Source organism: Cavia porcellus, unplaced genomic scaffold (genome assembly GCF_034190915.1).
Source record: "Cavia porcellus strain 051 isolate PalLab524CR breed Dunkin Hartley unplaced genomic scaffold, mCavPor4.1 scaffold_23, whole genome shotgun sequence".
Classification (NCBI taxonomy): Eukaryota; Metazoa; Chordata; class Mammalia; order Rodentia; family Caviidae; genus Cavia; species Cavia porcellus.
The window spans coordinates 26,669,394-26,694,430 of record NW_026947506.1 but is presented as its reverse complement, the minus strand read 5'-3'; the positions used below and the strand labels follow the sequence as shown (position 1 = coordinate 26,694,430).

General features: G+C 40.1%; 1 gene segment (V, D, J or C); it reads right to left on the bottom strand.

The window, feature by feature from the left end:
* Positions 1-5,454: 5,454 nt before the first annotated feature.
* Positions 5,455-6,228, bottom strand: LOC101787363 (T cell receptor gamma variable 8-like). The segment is given in 2 exon segments: positions 5,455-5,955; positions 6,054-6,228. Coding segments are annotated over 2 exon segments (450 nt in total).
* Between the last annotated feature and the right edge of the window lie 18,809 nt (positions 6,229-25,037).

The window sequence follows — 25,037 nt, the reverse complement described above, 5'->3', positions numbered from 1 at the left end:
TAAAGCAACAATAAGATATTGAAGACCTCACAGAGCCATCCGTATTTACAAATGAAATGTGACCTTCCCTAGGGGAGCAATTTCTTTCATACTGTTCTCAACTGTTCCTTTAGAAACACTCATGCATGAATTCCTTTTATTTCTGGAGTTTATTCCCCTTACTTTACAAGAGGTGTGAGTAGCTCAGCTGGATTAACTGGAAATCATTACTGTGTATAATAGGGTATAAGGATCCACGCCATGTTGGAACTTAGGGCACTGGGAAACAAAGCAACCTGCTTGCCTCTCTGGTAAGCAGCCATGAACCTGCCAGCACGTGGGCTGAGAATCAAACATTCCATTCTTCCACCTCCCCCCATTAACAACTGGGAGCCAGCGGTCTGAGTATGTCTTAGGAGGTTGACCATATGCAATATAGCAAATATAGGGGAATTCCTTCTACCATCTCTTTGAAGGCAAATATTGTTATCACTGTTTACTTTTTTGATTAATTGTATTGTTCTATTCAATATTCTGTTTTGATAAGTTCTATAATGTTCTGTATTTGCTGTGAGTTTGCTATACCTGATTGAAAGGACAGCAATTGTGAAGATAACCAGATATACTATGGTACCTATTACTCTTATTCCAGTAACCTGCTGTGACATTCTGCACCAATTTCACTGCATTGTCTAAATTAGCTTTGTTCTGTTGTATTTTACTACCTTCAAAATAATAAAAAAATGTTGAAAGATAGAGTATGAGACATTCTTCAATCTTATGCACTGAGTACATTCTATAATCAAAGTTTGTAGCTTAATAATGGCTCATGTTTTGCACGCAGCAATCCATTGGAAGAACTATTTGCTTCATTGGCTTCTATTTTGTTTCAGTTATCGTACTTAGTTTTTCACATTGTTATGTTTAGTATTTTAAGAGATGACTACATGATTCTCAAACATTATTTGTATAATATTGAGAGTATTTTCCATTTGCATTGATAAATCCCTAATACCTGTATTCCCAAGACTGTATGGTTGCCTTCTTTAGAATGCAGTAGGAATCAGGTATGTCTTTTCCTATCATTTACCTTTCAGTTTGAGGCCGGAAAGGCTGATGGAGGGTTTTCTCCCCATGACTAACCCTGGGAGTGGGTCTCTCTGTGGATCCCTCAGGCTTGGATGAGTAGTTGATGAGACAATCGCGGTGTTCTCATAACCTCTTTAAAAGACAATATATTTTTAAAGTTTTTATTTACTTTTTTATTAGTTCATGTTTAAACTAGAAAATGCCTTGTGAGGAGCTGGTACAAGTATATAACACATCTTAATTCCTTTTTCAGTCCCATTTCCTTTCTCGCCCTCCACACTCCCATGATTTAAAGCAATGCTTATTTTTCCTTTATAATCAATGTTATATCTAATTTCTCCTGTAGATGCTTGATGATGCTATGAATGATTTCTGGCATTGTCTTTCTTATCAACCCTCAGAGGTGGGGATACCACAATCTCCCTGCAACAGATAAGACCAGCGAGGAAAAAGATGACTTGTGCCATACCACACAGCCAGTACCAGTGGGAATAGGTGATCATTGGAGACAAATATTAGTAATTGAGCTACAAAGTGAGTACAATGGGAACACTCATCACTTTTCAACATTTTCCTTGTCTCTTTACACACACTAATGCATGAGGCTCATTGGCCTTTGCTTTCAGAGTCTCTTCTCCCTGCCTTGCTGCTGTTATAGTTTCTGTCCTGCTAAGAGGAGGCCCTGAGCAATGTCAGAACTAGGAGGAACTCTCACATAATACTCCGTTCTTCTGGCTCTATGCTTCATCCCAGACTTAATAAGTGATGGAAAAGTGTGTTGAAGTTTATGTTGTAGAAGTATGTAGTCTTTATATTTTATTTTCCTGTAAACATTACGTCTTGTGTAGTACTTCCTCTACAAAGGCTAAACCCTCCCCATGTATCTCGTATATGGAATTTCATGCTAAAACACACTCACAAGAAAAGAGAAGCAAAACTGAGGACCTCATCCAGGGAAGACTTCTTAAACATTCTTCTCCAGTAATGAAAAGGATCCTGGGACAGAGTATCTAGAAAGCTTCTCCTCCAGGAGCACTCAGTGTAACCCTGGCCTGGGCTTTAGGAGCTCTACTCAGTCTGTCCTGCAAGTCTGCTGGGCTGGGCAGACTCTGATCTGGACCAGAGATAACTGGCCGTAAATGTCACAATGCATTCTCAAAAGTTAACAAACTCCAAAAATATTTAAAATGGCACAAAAGTCCCACTGAAATGATATCAGCATTTTTTTTCTTTTGAACAGATCTCAGGCACTCTCAGCATTTGTTCTTTTTTGCCCATGAGCTGATTTATTCACAGTTTTATGAAGATTCCTGAAAAGCTGTGCTCATGGAATATCTAGTGTAGTCTGGCAGTGAGTGGGAACAGAACAGATATGAATTCTATCGTGTCCTATCCAACAGTTTTTCCCTGAATGGTTCGTGATTACCGGAAATCACTAGGAAATGAAACCATAGACCTTGTCTTTTCTCTGCGATAATCAGATGGTTTGAAAAACATGGTATCTAAATTGGAACCCAAGTGAACAGAAAATGGTGACAAATAAAACATCTGTGGGCACAGTTACAAATATCTGGAGTGCAGCTGTCGGCCATCTTGTTTGCTCGTATAAGGAGGGGTCACCCTGAGGAACCCCGGAAAGATCATAGCCTGAGACTATAAGGTCCATCAGGGTTTAGGGCTGGATGATGTAGCTTCCTGTGTCGAAGGATTAGTTCGCAGACGTGTGCTAGGGTGCAAATGCTTATTATGTTGTTTCAGTGAATTATGGAATACAGTTACTTTTAGGAACAAAGAAGAGGACAAAAAATTTTATGTAGCTCATATTTATAGTTCTTACCTTGTAAATAATTTTAAACAAATATTTTTGCTGTTGTTTTTGTTAAAATTTGTATCAGAACCTTAAAAACCTGATGTGGAGTTCATCAATACTGAGCATACATGAAAAATTCATTCTGAATACACATCAGTAGAAATGGTTTTATGCTATTGAAATAATATTTTCACATTATATTTAATCTAACTATAGTGCAAAATGACATAATAGTTTGTATATCAATGCATTAGTCCACTAAAGGCATAGCTTCTTCAAGATCCAGTCACTTCTCCAGGAATCTCCATTAAATTCATAATAAACCTGTGCACATGTTTACAAAAACATCACAGTTATTGAGAAATAAGGCATATATTTTAAAACAAATGCTTTAATTGGTCTGAGAAATAAGGACAAACATTTCCTTTCTCAAAGTGAAGAGCTGATGAGTATTTGTAGTCATAAAGTTCCATCTTGCAAAACCAAGAGCCTAGAAAGAAGGATGAGGAGACTCTGAGCTGAGGGAACCTGAAGAGATGCTAGGCTGGGGTACAGGGGGATCCTCTGGGGTGTCCAAAGAGAAGTGACCACAGGGCTGTGCCCAGGGTGCTCATTTCTGAAAGTCAGCAACACACAGAGCTGTGTTCATAGCTATGTGAATCCACAGTAATCAGTTCATGTGGTGAAGCAAAAAAATGCATACTTTGTTACTGCATTTGTTCTTAGAATGTCTAGGAAAACTCTTTTTATCATTGTCATTTCATGAAGATCATTCATTTCAAGGGAAAGTTGTACTAAGTTACCATTCTGCCATGATTTCCTGTCCTCTATATTCTTCTCTAGGTGAATTCCATCACTGGCTTTTGGGCCACCAGACTCCCAAAACTCAGGTTAAGCCTGTTAATGCCCCATCACACAGTGGACCCACAATACCAGCATGGCCTGTGGAACCCCTTTTGGTATGGAGCGGAAGTGTGTACATTCCCCAAGCCTCTTCTCTCCCTCCATAGGGCTGGCTCTGCCAACATCAACCACCACTACAACAGAGTTCGCCCCAGGCTGAAACACAATGAATCATGACGGAGTTCAGGAATAGTTCAGACACTTACTGGAGAACAGCAAAAGAGAGAACAAATTAGAGTCTGGAAGCAAGCAACTCAATATACACAATAAGCCTCCATCTGGGAAAGTTAGGGTGGCACATACCTTTAATACCACCATTCTGAGAGGCTGAGGCAAGAGGATGCCAAGTTGAAGACTATCTAGCATAATATAGTGTCTTACCAAATTCATATCTCAAAATTTTAAAAAAATTACAATGGGTTGGGAATGCAGCTCAGTGTGAAGGCTCGAGACTCAATTCTCAAGACTGCAAGAAAAGAAAGATAAAAAGCCAAAATATTTTTTTTTTTTAGTGAGAGACTGTCCTGGCTCTGTCAATCCCACTGTCTGCACCCTGTTGTGATGAGTTTTGCAGGAACACTGCTATGTCACATCTGCAGCCCTAGGTGGGAAAACTCACTGAGTAGATTGTAAGCCAGAGATTGGGGGAAAGATGGGTGAATTTTTTGTCTTCTATTTTTCTCTACTTTTCAGATGCTTAGCAATGAGAAAAATATTAATTTGAGGAATAGAAAACTATGCACACTTACTGTATCAAGAAAATGAATTGTGATTTGTGTTGTAACATTTCCAAGTGCTTCTCCCAATGGCTATCGTGCCCTTATTATTCAGTAATTCTTCATTAGGGATTTCACACTGTAGCCAACCACAAACCATAAGTTGTAATGAAAATACCACATCTCAAATCACACACTCTTCCTGGTGACATTTGTTCTAGTGGCCTGCACTTCTTCCTTGAGGTCAGTGGATCTCTGGCCTTTTCCCCATGGTGCTGTAAATCATGTTAGTTCACATTAGACAAATCTAAAACAGTATTAGGGGAAATTCATGGTCCAGATACACTCAACTGTCCAAGGACCTGACCTTTCAGACCTCAGGAGGGGTTTGGGGGGTTCACATTCAGACCCTCCTGCTCTGCAGAGAGACATGAAGTTTGGGTGAGGAAGAAGTATGGCACTCCTCCAGTGTCGTCCTGCAGCTGTCCTAGAGGAAACTGGTCTAGGAGACACAAACATCAGTTCCCCTAGCCTGACCATGCAGAGAGTGGGGAGGAAAGAGCTGGATCAGGCAGACCCTGAGGCAAGCTCTGGGAGGTAGAACCTAGCAACAGGACCTCTGGGTCTGCAGGAGCTGCCTCTGGCCTGGACTGCAGGCTTCTACCCATCCTGGAATCTGAGGACTCTGAACTGAGTCCTTTGCTTCAACCACATGAAATAACTTGAGTGTGAAAAACATGACCATTGTTAGTGATCTGGAAGAAGCTGTGAGATCAGAAAGAGCATGTCATTTGATAGATATTTATAAGCCATCTCCCTCTCTCTGTCTCTATCTCTGTCTCTGGTCTCTGTCTCTGTCTCTGTCTCTGTCTCTGTCTCTGTCTCTGTTTTACTTTCAGTCTGTATCTGTAAAATAACGTGAAATAAACTTGTTTCAAAAAAATTCAACACTTACCAGAATTATTTTAAAGTTATGACAATAACACTGCTCTTTGGCAAAGGGATACTCAGTTCATTCATGAGGCAGAATTCAATCACACCCTAGTGAATGTCAAAGCAGGAAGTTACTTAGGGGCTGGTCCATCCTGTGCACCTGGGGCAACCACAGCAGACTTTGCAGTGCAGCACTGGGCAAGTGTGAAGCACTGTGGCTTGTCCAGGCAGCACAGTAATACACGGCAGAGTCGCTTTCTTCCACATTCTGAATTACGAGTTTACTGCTCTTTCCTGAGCCTCTATAGGCATTATATTTCTCTGAGCTCACTCCTGAATCCAACACAGCTTTGGATCTGGAGAAGTAATACAGCAGACGTTGTGGGACCTGCCCCTCTCGGAACTGGTACCAGTGCACGTAGCTGCTTCCTGTATCCACAATGCAAGTGATTTCCACATATGACCCTCGTGACCTGGTCATCACTATCAGTCCCTCATCCATGTTGGAAGATGTTTGACTGCCTGCTGTGGAAACAGGACAAAATAACAAAGGAGAGTTAGTGGCATTCCTTGGCATGGCTGGGAAAACAATTACATCAAGAGCACCCATGCCACTCACTTACCAGGAGGCAGGAAAGCCAGAAGCAGAGGCACAGCCCACAGCATGGCTGCTTCTCCTGGGCCTTTCAAGGAGCAGGACCAGGAGACAGGAGGAAGAGAAAACCCAGTGCAAACTCAGTCTCTTAAAGCAGTGAACTGGCCCTTGTCTGTCTTCCTGAGCAGGAGACAGAGGTAATATCAGAGGGTCTGAAGAGACAGCCCAGTTGGGGACCAGAAGGGGAGGTGCCTGGAAGGAGCCCCCAGCTTCTTGGCCTTGCAGTGTCCTGCAGCGCCCCCCTGTGGCCATCGGGAGCAAGTCTTCTCCCAAGGAAGAGAAGCCAGGGGACCTGAGAGCTCTGGACTGAGGCTGGCTGGGTGTGTTCATGGTGGAGGCTGAAGCTGGATAGCACTAGCCTGTCCCTTGTGGGAACGATGACTTGCCTGCTGTTCCCTCTCCCTTGTGAATCCTGAAACCATGCTCTTGTCCTGAGATGAAAGCTCTTCACTCTTGACCCGAAACACCTTCACTTAGGTTTGGCTAGCAGGATTTAGTTTTTAAAAACAACAAGATGTCACTTCAAGAAATATTCTCCCCATACATACTGTTTGTCCAAAATACTAATGGATCCACACATGCTGTATTTAATTTTATACATCTTTTTATTAGTGGATACTGGTTGTAGAGGTTAGTGGATTTCATTTTGACTGGTTCATACAGGTGTATTAAATTTTTTCCATCATCTTTACCGCTTGCGACACTCTCTGTTTCCTGAACTTCCCTCCTAGTTTGACATCTGGTGAAGGGGTCAAAGCATTGACCGTGCTGTGATCACGTCCACCTCCCGTTGCCCTGTGCCCTCAGCAAGTGTACTGATTTCATTTCATTTGGATTCACGTTGGAAAGACTGATGATCAGTGTAGTATAACAAAATAATGACACTACTTAAATGTGATCATTCAGATTTTCTCCCACCACACTTCTTACTAAATTAAGTATCTGATTATAAGAGCGATAATAGATTCTGGAAAATCTGTCCCTGATGGTCATGACTTTGCCCTCTCTCAGGTGATTCTTCTTTTGCTGCAGTGTCTTCAGGAAGTCAGACAGGTAAGCAATCTGGGCTGATCATCCTGTGTCCTCAGGGACCATGTATTCAGGGACAAGGGGAAGTCAGAGAGCAGCCAGAGAGCAGAGGCCAGGCCACATGCAGACTGGGCTCACGGGTCATAGGTGTGTGAGACTTTCCCACAGGATGAAGCTGTACATTCAGAACAGCCAGGCTGGATGTAGTATTCCATAAATTCTCCTCTGGCAATTGTCTCACTATATTGGAACAAACACACTTGAGTCACCACTTCACCACTTGCAAATGGCACTTAGGGGTAATAAGATTGAAAGCACAAAGCATTCAAATTTATCATTCATAAATTGCTTGCAAATTGCAGGGGAGATAGACCATCAAGGACAGGGGCTGTAAGGAAACACTGGTAGATTTAATGAGAAAAGCCATGCAAATGTCTAGGCACCATAAGGTGCAAAACAGAGAAAGATTTTTATATACTGGCTATATTGCTAATGTGTCTTAAATGGTGCTTGAAATCTCCTGCTAACTAATAAAAGATGAGTACTCCAATAGGAAAATGGACAATGAGTGTAAAGGGCATGCATTCGGCAGGAAATATAAACCACCATCACGTTCACAAAATTATATTAGATCTCATTATAGATAACAAAATGCAAGTTGAATTTATACATTTTAAGATCACAGGGCCAGATTAGCCTCCCTACCACTTCATATTTTATGCCCTTGGCAAAGGTAGTTTATCCCAACAACCTAAGTTTCTTATCTGTTATGCTTCGTGGTGTTTGAACCCTCAAGCAGTATTTGTAAGGATTGAATGAGATAATATTCCTAGAGTGCTCAGAGCAATAACTATATGGAAAGCAAGACTCCATTTGTCGTTCTTACTAATATCTGTACTGCTACAGTATTATTGTATAGCAATTTCAGATAGATAAGTGAGACATCCAAAATAATAAGTGAGTAAACACATTAAAAGCAATAATTGAATGAACTTTTGTATTTATTTTGCTGAGGAGTGTGCATTACTTTAATGAAAGACTGAAGTTCAGATGTAGAAGATAAAACAGTGATTAAAATTTATGAAACTAAATGTCACTGATCCAAAATAAAAATACTGAACTGAAATAAATATGCATAATATATTCTCGTATGTGGTGCGGGAAAGATTTCTTAGCCTCAAGCTGAGCAACATGTTTTGTATAAATAAAAGCAAAGTAAAAATACTAAGTATAAAATTCATTACAATTTTTACAGTGTAGGTAAGGATAATGAAAGATAATGTAGAACAGAGTTTAAGAACCTCTAAAATTATCCTGTCTTATAATTATGACTTTGGCTATACATAGAAGTTTTCGTCATATAAAAAAGTACAAGTTCAAAAAGAAAATCAGTTTCAAAAATTAAAAAATACAAACTAAAAATTAAAAAAGCTACTTATCCATTAAAAGTAGCATTTTTTAGAATCACTAGTTTCTTTGTAAAACTTAAGATGAAAGAACGAACAAAAGAAGAAATGAAGAAAGAAAGAAAGAAAGAAAGAAAGAAAGAAAGAAAGAAAGAATGAAAGAAAGAAAGGAAGGAAGGAAAGAGAATCTTAAATGGGTCCAATGGGCCAAGCACTTTTAGCAGGAGCTAGGTATTGTTCATTTTCATCTTTTGGTTGATACCAAGATTTCAATGATTTAGAAGAAAATCAAGCACAAAATCTAAACAATTTAGTAAAACCACTTAGATCTATACTTTAAGCCAAGTGTTGCTTTATGGTTGATTTGCAGGCTGTGTACCGTCAAATCTAGAATGCACGAACAGCTTCGAGGTCAGGAGCACTGCTAGCCTCTGTGCCGAGGTGCCCGGAAGCCCCTTCTCCCTAAAGTGCTGGCCTGGAGTGAGCAGGGCTGGCTGAAGGCCGGCCGTGGTGTCACCTGATGCTAAGGAGCCACTGGGAAGGGCTGAGGCAGCAGCACCCAAGCCCCCGGCCCTGGAAGTCACTAGACACAGAGGGAACACGGACAGCACCCAAGGTCCTTACACAGCACTTCAGGAATTACAAATATTTCCTCATAAAACTGAAGGACGAAAGCAAAGGTGTCTCATTCTGAAAACAGAGATAAGACTACTAAAGTTTTACCCTGCTGCTTTTGCACATACTGTATTTCAGGGTACCCGTCCTTAAGAAGAAAAGTTCTTTGTGCAATTATTATGATCACTAAATGAATGAAAAGCATTAAAATTAGGAAACTACTATTGCACACCACCGTCTGCCACCATCAAGAACCGATTTCTAGGTCACTCACGCACGCTGGCTCTAGTGCCCTTTCCACGGTTCTATTGGTCTATCTGCTATTTTCTTTGTCACTTATATACTTCTGTCTCTCCATCTCTGTATTTTCTGTTTCCTGTTGCTGTAGATGTTTTTCTATTTCTTGGTCTGGATCTCCCTTTCCAACTTTCATTGTCATTTTCTGTCTCCTGGATTCTCACTCCCTCTCTTTATGTCAGTTTTTAGGTTTCCACTCTCAAATTCTCTCTCTCTCTCTCTCTCTCTCTCTCTCTCTCTCTCTCTGTCTCTCTCTCTCTCTCCTCTCTGTCTCTCCTCTCTCTCCCCTCTCTCTCCTCCCTCTTTCTGTCTCTCCTCTCTGTTTCTGTCTGTCTCCACCAACCCCAACAGCTAGAGTTTTCTGCTCCTCCATGTGCTGAGACACTTTGGATTCCATCCTCAAAGTTGTGATCTCAGACACAGTCTCCTGTATTTGGAGTTTTGTTGAGTACTAAGCAGAAGGATGGGATCTAAGGTGGAAATCAGAGAATCCATTGCATCTCAATGGGGCACCTTCCCAGGAGGATGTGGCCAATCCTTTTAGGAAGAAATCAAGTCTCAAAAAGAAGATTGTTGGCTGAGTACAGACTAAACAGAATGTGGCAGATGATTCCAATGTGCCATTAAGTCTCCATCAAAACCGAAAGTATTATCTCAGCACAGTACAATATTTGCTTTCGGGCTAGAATCGTGGTGGGGCCATTGCTTTTCTCTGCTAGCTTTGAGGAACAACCCTCTGATTGACTCTAATCACCCACTGATGTGATGTTAATGTCCTCTATTAAACCCTCCTCATGTTCAGAGGCAGTGTCTGAAGTTACTAATTTGTGGTACAGGGACTTTAAATTATTCCCCAGATGGCTTAAAATCACATATTTGGGCTCAGAGTTCCACTTCTCTGGGCTTCTGACACACATCCCTGTTGCTGACAACCATGGCTGCCCCTGGGAACGCATGCCAGGCTGAGTGCCACTGAATGGCTCAAAGAACATTAAGCCAAACAGCAGCAGCATCTGTACATCAAATGCCCAAGAAAAGCTCTGCAAGTTCTAGATGACTTCAGCCAAAAGACATCCTTCACTGCTCTTTCCTGCAGCACAGTGTGGAGCCAGTGACAAGAGGAACAGTGTCTACCCAGTCATCGACAGCAGACCTCCAACTCTCACCATGGTTAAAGTCCTTCCTGTGTCCTGTGCCTGGCTCCCAGCATCCCAATGGGGAGAAGAAGGCTGATGGCAATTGCACATGTGCGGAGTTGGATATTTACTTTGCAATAATTAACAGTGACCTTTTGAAAGTCAGCAGGTTTTCTGTGGTTTAACTGGCCTTAGTTTCCCTTCTAACAGCTTCACCAGCCCTTGCCCTGTCCCTACCTGTAGGGGCTGGTTTAACTGTGAGCCTTTTCCTAGAATCAACCACATTTGACAGAGCACGGAAACAGAACAAGCCTGAGAAAGCGAAGCCTCAACATTCACCACAACTCCGTCCTTCACCTTCCGTGCCTCTGCTTTTAGGACTATGCTTTGTTCAAAGTTGCAGAAGTTCAGTGTGGCCCAGGTGGTTGGGGAAGGAAGGTGCTGAGTGACCTGAACCTGCAGGGACTCAGCCTGTGACATCAGCCCCACAAACGCTGGATGATGTGACAGTTTGCTATCTGGTGCTGTGCATTTGCAGTGCAGAAATACCTCCACTCTGCACAGAGAGGAAGATTGGGTCCCTAGAGATCTGATCAGCTCAGGAGAACCAAGGAGTGGATCACAATTAAATCTGTTTTTTCTTCAGCCTGGTTGATCCTGTTTTGTTACAAATGGGAACCTTTAGTTAGTTCCACAAGAAGGTGTTTTACAGAAACTGAGTGTAATGTAAATAAACAAAACGTTTTAAATGTGAATACATCGCTTTAATTCTAATATATAAGTTTTTATTTTAAAGAATTTATTTAAAAAGTAGAAAATTAGACATTAATTTATCATTATTTATTCTGGTTTTTTTATAGTTGAAAATTATTGGGAAATAAACCAAAGATCTTTTAGAAGGATCCAATGGAATGCAGTATTTTATGCTCAGTAGCAAAATACCTTGTAGCTCTCTGAATATTCTTATATGTTGACGGTAAAAGAGCTCATGAATTTATAAATGTATGTTGTACATTTTCTTTGTGTAAGGGAGATGATAATATACACATATTCCATTTTCAAAGACAATTACACTCTTTTAACTTTTGTACCAAGTAAATGTTATATCATCCTCAGAAATTTTAGTAATATGTTGTGCACATTATATTTCAACACCATGTCCTCATTATTTTCCTTTTCTGTAAAGAATTTATATTTTGGGTAGCTGAGAGACCTGAACCTCCAGGGACTCTGTCCTGGGCTGGCCTGTGACATCAGCCCCACAAATGCTGGATGATGTGACAGTTTCCTGCCTGGTGAACCCAGTGGTTACGTGTTTTACTGTATTGCTTTCTTATTAGTCATTTAAGTTAATTTGTTAGAGTGAAGGAACATCCTTTTATATCAACTGTATTTTTCCCATGAGCAAACTAGTGAGAGCCCTGTGCAGTGGACCATGCCCCACACCTGGGCAGTGTGCTCTGTGATGGCTCCTGGTGACCTGCCATCTGAGACAGCTGTACTAGAGGACAGGAGCTCTTTCAGTCACCTGGTGCTTTCAATACTGCTTGTGCTTCAGAATCAGTGAAAGGGCATCTTTCAATTGCTAGAGCTGATGTGTGATAAAGTCCACATCTCCTTCACTCAGTAGCTACCAGGAGAAGGGGAAAAGCCATCGGTACAAGGGACAGAGCAGCAGGTCTTATATTAGACAGACCTGGAGACCTGTGGGCTTTGGAGCTTACTTGGTGATTCACATTAGCCGTATTTACCTCTGAGGTTTACTGGTTATTGATATTTGGACGTATTCATGATTGGAAGTTCATCTTCTTTGCATTAGGCATACTTAAACTACAACTTACTCTGTGCTTGATACTGAGTCTCTAAGATCTGATTGTTACAGTGACATGACCATAAAGACCAGTAGAAATAATCCAGCCAATTTGCAGAAATCTTGACGCTTGGAAGTGGCTGGGATTCAAACAAAACAAAATTTACAAAGGAAACAAAAATAGGTTAATGTATCATTGCTCAAAACATGCTGACTTTCTAAAATTCTACCTGAATAATATCTGTGGCTGTGAGATGGACTAAAACAAAATCAAAAACCTGCAAACATTGAAGAGTTCTAAAATAGTAGAAAGAAAAACAGAATGGGCAAAATTGTGAATCGCTGCCTGAAATGTTTCAGTTTTATAGTTATGAATATGTGGATTTTCATTAGTAGTTTTCTTTTACAAGAGCTGAGCATGTAGGGTCATGTAGCTCCATAATGACTGCTGAGACATATGAGACTACATGTGGACTGGATATATATTTCCACATTTTGCCCAGAACACCTGTGCATGTAGCTGGCTGGTCTGGTATTCATTTCACCAAACGTGCCAGAGACTTGAGGAGTCATAGTAGTCTTGTCAATGAGCAGGAGGTCAGTGTAAAAAAAGTCTTCCCCATCAGAAAAGTTATGTAGCATGTTTACCTTACCTATAACATCTAATTAGTAACATGGGAACCAGGAAAATGAATTCAGACAGATAACAGAATGATTCTCTTTACCAGCCTGAGCCTAATGAGGAAAATGATCTCCCTTAAGAATAATCCATTTCAAATCTAGGAGACAATAATGTATAAGGCAAGAGCAGAGATCCTGCAGCCAGGCTGCTTGAATTCACTATTATTTATTAATTGTGTAGCTGTGGGAATTCCTCAGGTCAGCCTTTCCTCTTATAAAACAGAAACAGTATACAGGACTCACAGTGTGTTCATGACACTTAAGTGAGTTAACTTGAAGTGGGACCTGGCACACAGTATGCACTACACAAGTGTTTACTTTTAGATCATCAGGGCATCAATCACTAGGCTTACATGTTGCATAAGAATCTGAAATTATTTTATTGGGACACTTTGTGTTAAAGATGATTTAAGGGGCCTTGTTAGTAATAAGATTTTGGCATGATAGAGACAAAATAAGAAAAGGAGAAAAGAAGCCTTTGTTGTGAGCATGGGAGGGCTGTACAAGAGATGCAACCACCCTGGGTGAGAATAAAGAAATGCAACTATTCTTATCAGGCTTGGCTGGGGGAGGAGTTTGGGAGGTGGGCAAAATGATGGATTTGAAGGAGCATCTGTGTGCACAAAACAGGGAACAGAAAGAGTTACTGGGGGCTGGGAGTGGAGCGCTTGAGTGGTTGTGGAGTTTTGGGACTGGGTAGTAAGCTTGGTGCATACTCAGAAGTGGAACAGGAGGTTTATTTCTGGAACTAGGAGAACACAGAAGTTATTTTTGGAGAGATAAGCTGCTTCTCTGGGCCTGGTACCAAGTAGGGCTGATATCATGTTAGAGAGAGCTAAGCCTCAGGCCAGCAGAATCCATCAGTTCACACAAGGCAACACATGTCTCATAAAGATGGTTTCTCTGAGGTAATGTGGGAAGAAGCAATATGTGAAACTAATATGTTGTCTAGTATTTAAGTTAGGAGAAAGGATTTTAAATTTTTAATGAGGAAATGAATGTTTGACGAGATACTGAATGATGCTTACCCTGATTTAAACAGTACACAATGTATACATTCATCAAAGTATCACATGAAGCTCCATAACTATGAATAAAATATATATCTCACTCCCAAAAATAAAAGTAACAAATGATAAAATCATTACAGGCAAATTAAGTAGCCCAGGGTTCTAACTTGCTGTGAAATGTGATTCCTGGCTCTAGGTTCCCCTCCCCAAACAGTGGCTTGCAAGTATTGGACAGCTGTGCTGTCACAGAGAACTCATGGTCCAAGTAGAATCCAGAAAACACTTCAAAGACACACCTGACTGTCTCACAGTTTCCCCTGTGGTGATTCGGAGGACCTCTGCGAATATTCAGAATGTGGAAGCAGATGAATGTTGAACATTATGCATCATTATATATTCCATTTCCATCTATGTGGGAGGCTCACTGACATCCTTTTCATTGTCCCAGGTGGGTAGTTGGAGTTCACTTGCACACACCATGTTAATCAGTGTTTACTAGAAAAACAGATATAGTAAAAGATACAGAAATATATGCCAAAATTTACAAGATTGGCTTACAATGGTCACCCATAGAGTTGGATACTGAATAGTACAGAGGCTCTGTCTGCCCGCTGGAGAACGAAGGATCCAGTCCAAAGTCTGGTGCTCACTGCAGTGACCTGTGTGAGCTTGTATCAGAAGGCCAATGGATCTGACATTCAAGGCTGAAGAGTCTAAGCCGGACGGCTGAGGGTTTGTGCCAGAAGCTTAAGAATATGTGCTGGAGGCCAGGAGCCGATTCCAACATGAAGGCTAAGACTGGAGCTCCTTCAGAGAAACAGAAGCAGATCTGTCCTTCTTCATTTCCACTGTATACCATGCAAAGGACAAATTTTCCTAAGATGGGTCTTCCATAGCCTAGGGCGTGAAATTTCTGTGCCAAGTTAGTTGAGCTTCTCTTACTGAAGTTGATGAAATCAATTAACCATTGTACTCACACCCAATAAAGAAGATAAAAAGTGTAGACTGCTTCTAACAAGGGGAAGAAATACAGTGATTCCAAAGTAAATCAGTTTTAACCAAAGAGGGAAGGTAAATGAAATCAGTAACAAGCCATTGGCCAGGTGTGTATATGTGGAGAAAATTCAAAACCAAAACTGATGATGAAATTGTAAGTTCTTAAGGCATATTTCTCTGGTTCATTAGACAATGCCTTTATTAAGTAACCAGTGCATCATTTTGGTTGTGTTTTACTTTTCCTAATTAGGAATGGCTGAAAGAAAGACATGGTGTTTTATCAATTACATCTTCTTAGACAGATAATATGGATTCATAGAGAAATGACTTTAAATAATGATTATTTCATAAAAACTACCAACCTAAGTGATTCTTTATCAATGGATACTTTTACCTTTATTAAGGCCTCTTAGAAGATCCAGGATTATCTGATGCAATAGAATCTAAGTCCCTGTCTCATCCCACCATCCTCTCTTACAAACATCCTAACAGAGTTCATCATTGGTGCCCTTTCGTGGATATTGACGTGACACCTGCGATTTCTACAGTAGACATGACCACATTCCAGGGCTGTTGAAAACTTGCCTGTGTGAAACATTAACTTGTCTACTTAAGCTCTAGAGTAAGGATTTGTTAATTTCAATTAGTAGGAAGAAATTAAGGGAGAGGGAGTGCAAACATTTGAGGTCAGACAGATACTAAATTTCAAACCAGGATGAAATGCATGCACCTACCGATTCTACCAGGACCACCAAAGACAAGATTCAGCTTGTCACTCAGCACAACTAACAACTTATGCTGCAGTACTGAGAACTTTGTTAATATTAAATACCATGTCCATTTCTTTAAAAAAAAAAAGTACAACTAGGGAAAAAGTGTTGCTTCCAGGATATAGAATTTGCTTCTGTCCAACTAGTTTCTGAAGTAGGACTTAAAGAGCAGTCCCCTTCGAACTCTGTCCACCACTTCCTGCCCTGTAGCTATAACTTCTTGTTCTGTTAAACATAGGATTGGGGACCATGTCCTGTGAGCAGAGTTTATGTCATCCTGTTTCCACAGGATTTATAGGGATCTGCCCACTTTCAAGGCTAAGTTATTAATAGCTTTTCTTACTTGGTCTTGCTTCTGGAACCCTCTCTTTCCCCACTCCAAGTTTCTAAAGATGAGCTCCCTCAGCTAAATATATAAAACTGGATCCTTTGCCCTTTCTAACACTCAGCATATAGATGTGAGTTCAGCTGGATCTGTGTGCCTCTAAAATCCTGGAATTAAATCCTTTTTCCATATTGCTCTCTGATCACTTGTTTTTTGCAGTTTCTTGGTGACCACAGAGGGACCAGAGAAGATAGATTTGCTGCTGCCTTTGCCTGTAGGCATGAAAGAGCCCAAGCTGTGGGTGTCCTGAGACCCCTGTATCCACTGGAGGAAACTTTAGTGAGAAGACAAAATTGGACTTCCCACAGCCCAGAGACCTCTCCCTGTGAGCACAAATGGAACCTCAGGGGATGTAGGACAATTTTGGAACAACAGTGTGTTACAGGACTGTGATAAGATTTTGGGCGCCCAAAGGGGAAAAAATCCTTCCCATTAGGACAGAAAGGGAGCCTGATCACCTCCCAGTGAGTACCTAGTCATTTGATGTGAACTGGGTCAGATGAAACACACAAACTACAGTGAGAACTGGTCTCTATTTGGGGGCTGGCCCATCCTGAGAGCACTCCTAGGAAACTTTCAAACAGTTGCCAGCACAGTCTTGCACCAAGACTGCAAAGCGGGGTGCAGGAGTGACCCACAGCAGTAAAAGGCCTCAGATAATGCTGAATTTGCAAAGTGTCCTGCAATGGGAGAGACTAGAGAACCTGATATCTGGATAAAAACAACTGGAAAAGGGAGATACATGAGTGTGTGTGTGTGTGTGTGTGTGTGTGTGTGTGTGTGTGTGTGAATGAAATGAAATACATGAATCAGAGATCACCTGGGCTCAGCAGGGACTAGGGAAACAGGTTGTCTAATCAGTCTGCAAGAGAAACTAACTTAATAAACGAATTGTGCTAAAACAGGCAGACATAATAACCTAATGAGCTTTAGGTGCCAGCTGTGCCAGGATATAAAGGCAGTGCTCCCCAGGCAGGATGATAGAGAAAAAAAGGAGCATTGCTTGACCATGGATGAACAGCCACCTTGGATGGGGACCAAGACAAAAAGAAATAATCCTGAGAGGGCCACAAACAGGGCCAGCTGTGCCTGAAAGATGGAGGGAATGAAACGGGGGCTGTCTTTTCATTTCAAGGTGAGCATAGAATGACATAGATTCTGGGGTCTTCTCCTGGCTTGGGGAGCCCCAAGGCCAGCTTTTGCTCAGAGTTGGCAGTCTAACACCATCTGTAGCTGTCTGAAAGCTAAAACTTTAAAGCTCCAGCCTGGGGCTGAATGGCCAAAGTGTTGGGTTTAGAGGAGAAATCAAATTACAAATTTTAGTTAACTGGTAAATGTATGTTTGTCTGTCAGTTTGAGCTGCTGTACATAAATTATTTCTTGTACATTGCAAATTCTTACATCGCAATTACATGGTTAATTTGTTCTTTGGTTTGCTTTCTGTTAGCTTAAGATAAGAACACTGATTTAAAGTTACTCACATGTCCATTGGCAATAGGTCAAATTTGTAAATTAACCATCTGATAAAAAAGAAAACAAGAGGGAAAATATAGAAAACCTTAAAATCCAAGGAGTTACAGTCAAGTTGGTTGTAAAAGGTTGCAAGTAAATGAGAAAAAAAATAAGCAGGTTACAACGTAAGAGACACACTTTTGATATGAGTGGATTTTCTATTTATTATTTGAATTTTGTATATGTTTGTATGTGTCTTATCTTCAGAAGACACACAGAAAAGATAGCTTTTTTTTTTTTTTTTTTTTAAACCGGGGATCAAACTCAGGAGCTAGCACTTGCCAGACAGGCACTTGGCCTGCTGAGCTAAACCCCCAGACCAAGATAGTCAATGTTTAATAAAACATTGTATGATCATTCTGTGCCAGGTACTACGTGAAACGCTTCCTGGGCATTGTCTTACTTAAATCCCTATATATCAGCTGAGTGAGATGTGTTCTGGACAACTCCAAGAAGTCCAAGGAGAAAACACTTTATACACTGCAATAGGACGTCTTCTAATACCTTAATTATTTTTAGTAAATGACTTTTTTTTGTGCTTAGGATAGAGAATTTTAGTGCAGTTCTTCTGATGATAGAAATAAATACTAAGTCACATTTCTACTTCTCTGAGTAGAATGTAGTAGAAGTTCTCTTTATTTGTGATGAGCTGTAAAAAAGTTTTGAATTTTAAAAGTCCTCCAATCTATTCTGCAACATTCAGGCTCTGGCTTTTGTACCTGTGGCCAAAACATTTCAACAGCTAACTTGATCAGGAGTGAGCATGTTACATCATGAGATAGTATAAGAAACACACTAAACCTTACCATTGTGATCTTTCAAAAGGATTTTTCTGGGCTGGGATTTAATTCAGTGGCGTAAACGTCTGCTTGGCAAGTGCAAGGTCGTGAGTTTGATCCCTGGTACAAAAAAAAATTGGTTCTTCAGGGATTAATTCTAGTAACAACTTAAAAAGTAAGAGAATATTGCTTGTTATTTAAAAGTGCATGTGAGTTTGCATATACATATGTATTATATTTTTAAATAAGTATATACACTTTGCATCCACAGAGACAGGAAGACAGTGTACTTTAAATTTTTTTTATTATTTTTGCATTAGTGCAAATAGAACCCAGCAAAACTCACACATTAAGCAGGCACTTTGCCACTGACCCACATTTACAGTCCAAGACAAATATTTAAAATCGGAGCCCTGCAATTCCTAATATAGTTGTTCTTACTCTGTATAATTCAGTGAATTTCGATCTTCTATGAAGTTTAATCATTAGAAAATACTGAATTGTATAAAGGACAAGTATTTTCTTTTTTGTCAAAAGTGAAGTTATAACAAACATCATGTAATTTTCTTTAGTACTCATAACACCTAGCACAGGTTGGGCCACAAAGAAAGCGAGGAGAGAGGGCATTTGTATTTTGTTACAATATAGAAATAATTTAAAATCTCTTAGTACTTTGGTGCTTTCAGAAAATGGCTCTTTATGTTATAGAAGTGCAATTCTCTCTGGGAATAGGAAGGTAAGCTGAGACCCATAGCAGGTTCTCTGGGTAAAACTAGTGAGACTTGTTTTTGTGATTAAAATGCCAACTGGATTGGATTATATAATGCATTCCCTAATACAAATAATGAACACATGGGTAAGTGAAGTTTTTTGGCTAAAATATTCAGATATGAGTCTCTCATCATCTCTGTTGCACAGATGAGGGGACCCAGGCTCTGAGAAGTGTGGGCACCCAAGTTTGCCCCACTGGTAGTTTCGGGGGACTGGGATCCAAACCTAATCTTTCTGATTTTAGAGAATCTGCTTCTTTTCGCTCAACTGTCTGAAACAGTTACCTTGACTTCTTTCCTAGGAACCTTTAAGTTCCCAGCACAGCAGCACTGCAGTGTCATAACAGTAAAGTAGGTCTTTGTGGCTTAAGGGGAGCCCTGTGAGACATGTCTGTACCCTCAAATTGCTCCCCAGAGTCACTGCCAACATTTCCACTCACGCATTTATCTTACTTATGGCACAGATCAGGTGATGTTCCTTTCCTCTATAGAGACTTTCATTAAATCCTCCTTGTCTATTTTTTGAAAGGATTATTTGAAAATAGATTTATTGGAAAGTGAAAATTCTCCATGTTTTTGCTTGAAACTTAATATACTTAATGAAACTCCCCTATCTCTTCTCATCATGTACTGTTCTCCCAAAGTGATAGTTCGTGTTTTATCTACCACACAAGTGCCTTCCAAATTTTAGTATTAATCTATTTAGGCCTTTTTTATGTGGAGAAGTTAGAGAGACATTGTTATCTTTCCAACAGATAATGCCAGTTCTAAAACAATTACATATCTACAAGTAAAAAATGCTGTATCATGATTTAAACAGCCACCTATCTTGGGGATCTTGTGAAGGATGCCTGGTTTTTTATTCATTGATGACAATTCATTATCATTAGCATATTTCATCATTGTCTTTGTAACGGGCATTAAGAGCCTCTATGCCAAATATGTGTTTATTATTTTTGAATAATTTTCCTCATCACTTAATGATTACTCATCCTCTAAAATTTAAAATTAATTTACACAGCCCATCTCTAACATTCATATTGCAGAGCAGAAAAACTCACAGTAAGTCTGGCTGAAACTGGTCAATGTATGTATGAATTCAGAGGGCACTAGCCACTTTATAATAGCAGTGTCTTCTTCCTGTCCTATGTATTGGTCAGTTCTTGTAAGATTACAGAATAGATTCCGAGATTTCTGCTCTTAACTTATTAGAGGAGTAGAATTTTTCCACCTCTTAATTTAGAATGGTTGTATAATTTCATAGGAGCTAGAATTCTACAATTTTATGTCATTATAGCACAAACAAAATGTCATCAGAGAAGTTATTTTTCCACTTGACATAGCACTTGATGCCAAATGGTAAAATGTGGTTGGGTTGAAATGTGACTTTGGTCCACATTTCCTAAATATGTTGGCACATTTGAATTTTCAGCACTACAGAGCTTCATTTTTATCAGAAATGCATTCTCAGAGTGCTAAGGAGAGGCTTTGTGTGTGTGCAAACAGAAAGCCTGGCCTTCCATGTACTCTCTGAGTAGTTTTGCGCTAGTGTGCAAATGCAAATTAAGAATGAGTAAGAGGAGGTGGAGAAGGAGGTGGAGGAGAGAAAAAGAAAGAAAGGAAGAAAGAAAAGAAGGAAGGAATGAAGGAAGGAAGGAAGGAAGGAAGAAAGAAAGAAAGAAAGAAAGAAAGAAAAAGAAAGAAAGAAAGAAAGAAAGAAAGAAAGAAAGAAAGAAAGAAAAAAAGAAAGAAAGAAAGAAAGAAAGAAAGAAAGAAAGAAAGAAAGAAAGAAAGAAAAATTAACTAGAGAATTTTTTTCATGGCAACTTACAAAAGTAGGCAACTATCCATCTCTCTGCTTTCTCTTACCCCCCCCCCCATTTTGTACCATGAATCAAACTCAGGGCCTTGGGCTTGCCAAGCAGGGACTGTGTCACTGAGCTATATCCCTGGCTTTTCCTATTATTTTAATGCTTTAGTGCCAGTCTATGAATCAATTTATGAGAAATCTTACAGGTAGTGAGAAGCCACAAACCCTAAATTCAAGGAATTTCCAAAAGTCCAGAAGATTGTGTTTCCAAGCTAATTGCTGCTGGTCATCCCACAAAGCCTGGGAAAAGACTGAGCTACAGTGACATTGTGAGCTGTGTGATGGGACAAGCTGGAACAAGACAGTTGCAGAAGATACCAGTAAATGTATTGAAATGATCTAGGTAAATAATTTTTGCTGCCTTTGGCCCAATAATCAATAACCGAAGTGCTTTTGAAGAAAAATTATTTGCAATCACTTGAGTTGATTGTCACTTCTTGGCCTCAGAATACGAACAATAATTTTACAGACATGAGGATTCCAGAGATGGAAATGAGACAACCTTGTAAGTCATTTCTTTTCTTCCTGTGAGTAGCAAATGAAATTCTACATGTAGAATAAATACATAATGAAACCTTGGATTGCAAGCAACTTGTTTTGTGAGTGTTCTGCAAGATGAGCAAATATTTCTGATAAATTTTAATTTGATAAGTGAATGCTGTCTTGTAATACCGAATGTCACACTGCCATAACTGAATCTCTCTCTCTCTCTCTCTCTCTCTCTCTCTCTCTCTCTCTCTCTCTCTGTGTGTGTGTGTGTGTGTGTGTGTGTGTGTGTCTATCTCTGTCTCTGTGTCTCTCATTTCCATTCACTTTTCAGGGACTCTTTTTCGCCCACCTGGAACCAGAGCACAGTGGTCTTCCGGGGGGAACCCCAGAGAGTTTGCAACTTAGGTGTACTCTCCCATCTGATCATTGGGTTAAGGAAGGTTGATTGTAAAATAGTGTCATTTTGGTCTCTCCATATGACAATCAAGGAAGAAAAGCCAGAGATATTAAGACAGCAGCTGCTGAGTGCAAAAACAATGGAAAGAGTGATACTGACTTATTACTGCAAGTCAAAGACTCACGTAAAATCACTGGGCTTTCCTTCCCAGGGACGGGTTAGAAGAGACCCCCAAAAAGAACATGACTAGGTTGCAGTGACTGGTCTCGTGCAGAGAAGGAGGGCCAGGAGAGAGAAAGACTTGTTTCTGAGGCAGTGAAGGTCCAGCACATTGAGATCTGCCATATCACTATTTCATCACGCTCCTTGTGTAAAGCAATTCTCAGACACTAGAAGACTTTGCCATGACAGGATGGGGCTCTTAAAGAAAGCAATGAAGACTGGGCTCTTGGAATTTAGCTGCCATTTCTCTTAGCACAAATGATGTTGTAGTCAGAGATTGCAAGGAGAATAATTACATACAGGACACAGAATTTATAACAGTATTTTATGATTGTCACCCAGAGTTAAATACAAGAAAATGCAGGAAATCCATCCACAACACTAGAGACCTATAAAATCCAGCTAAGGGCCTGAGTCCTACAGCAAGGTTCTGCATGGGTCTAGCTGAAAACCTAGAGCCTATTACCATGTCTCACATGAGTCCACCTGGAGGCCTAGAGCTCACGACAATGACTTACGCAAGTCTATTTTGTGAATCTGACGGAGAAGGCCCAAAGGGCAGTGGCGGAAGTTAGAAAGTCTATTCCAGAAGGATGAAAGACCTGTGCTAGTAGGTTGAGGATTCTACAGTGGAGCCAAGAAGCAACACTCAACATGAGGACCAGGGCTTGCCTGAAAAGTACCACAGCTATCCTCAATGACAGTGAGGTCCTAAGTTCCTCAGATGATGAGAACATTTGAGTACATACCAGGAAGACAGAATGACATCAGCCCCACAAACGCTGGATGATGTGACAGTTTGCTATCTGGTGCTGTGCATTTGCAGTGCAGAAATACCTCCACCTGCACAGAGAGGAAGATTTGGTCCCTAGAGATCTGATCAGCTCAGGAGAACAAGGAGTGGATCACAATTAAATCTGTTTTTTCTTCAGCCTGGTTGATCCAGCTTTGTTACAAATGGGAACCTTTAGTTAGTTCCACAAGAAGGTGTTTTACAGAAACTGAGTGTAATGTAAATAAACAAAACTTTTTAAATGTGAATACATCACTTTAATTCTAATATATAAGTTTTTATTTTAAAGAATTTATTTTAAAAGTAGAAAATTAGACACTAATATATCATTATTTATTCTGTTTTTTTATAGTGGAAAATTATTGGGAAATAAACCAAAGATCTTTTAGAAGGATCCAAAGGAATGCAGTATTTTATGCTCAGTAGCAAAATACCTTGTAGCTCTCTGAATATTCTTATATGTTGACGGTAAAAGAGCTCATAAATGTATAAATATATGCTGTACATTTTCTTTGTGTAAGGGAAATGATAATATACACATATTCCATTTTCAAAGACAATTATACTCTTTTAACTTTTGTACCAAGTAAATGTTACATCATCCTCAGAAATTTTAGTAATATGTTGTGCACATTTTATTTCAACACTGTGTCCTCATTATTTTCCTTTTCTGTAAAGAATTTATATTTTGGGTAGCTGAGAGACCTGAATCTCCAGGGACTCTGTCCTGGGCTGGCCTGCGACATTAGCCCCTCAAATGCTGGATGATGCGACAGTTTCCTGCCTGGTGAACCCAGTGGTTAAGTGTTATATTGTATTGCTTTCTTATTAGTCATTTAAGTTAATTTGTTGGAGTGAATGAACATCCTTTTATATCAACTGAGTACATGTATTTTTCCCATGAGCAAACTAGTTAGAGCCCTGTGCAGTGGACCATGCCCCACACCTGGGCAGTGTGCTCTGTGATGGCTCCTGCTGACCTGCCATCTGAGACAGCTGTGTTAGAGGACAGGAGCTCTTTCAATCACCTGGTGCTTTCAATATTGGTTGTGCTTTAGAATCAATGAAAGAGCATCTTTCAACTGCTAGAGCTGATGTGTGATAAAGTCCATGTCTCCTTCACTCAATAGCTACCAGGAGAAGGGGAAAAGCCATTGGTACAAGGGACAGAGCAGCAGGTGGTATATTAGACAGACCTGGAGACCTGTGGGCTTTGGAGCTTACTTGGTGATTCACATTAGCCGTATTTACCTCTGAGGTTTTCTGGTTGTTGATAATTGGACATATTCATGATTGGAAGTTCATCTGCTTTGCATTAGGCATACTTAAACTACAACTTACTCTGTGCTTGATACTGAGTTTCTAAGATCGGAATGTTACAGTGACATGACCGTAAAGACCAGTAGAAATAATCCAGCCAATTTGCAGAAATCTTGACGCTTGGAAGTGGCTGGGATTCAAACAAAACAAAATTCATAAAGGAAACAAAAATAGGTTAATATATCGTTGCTCAAAACATGTTGACTTTCTAAAATTCTACCTGAATAATATCCGTGGCTGTGAGATGGACTAAAACAAAATCAAAATCCTGCAAACATTGAAGAGTACTAAAAGAGTAGAAAGAAAACAGAATGGGAAAAATTGTGAATCGCTGCCTGAAATGTTTCAGTTTTGTAGTTATGAATATGTGGATGTTCTTTAGTAGTTTTCTTTTGCAATAGCTGTGCATGTAGGGTCATGTAGCTCCATAATGACTGTTGAGACATATGAGCCTACATGTGGACTGGATATATATTTCCATATTTTGCCCAGAACACCTGTGCATGTAGCTGGCTAGTCTGGTATTCATTTCACCAAACGTGCCAGAGACTTGAGGAGTCATGGTAATCTTGTCAATGAGCAGGAGGTCAGTGTTAAAAAGTCTTCCCAACCAGAAGAGTTATGTAGCATGTTTACCTTACCTATAACATCTAACTAGTAGCATG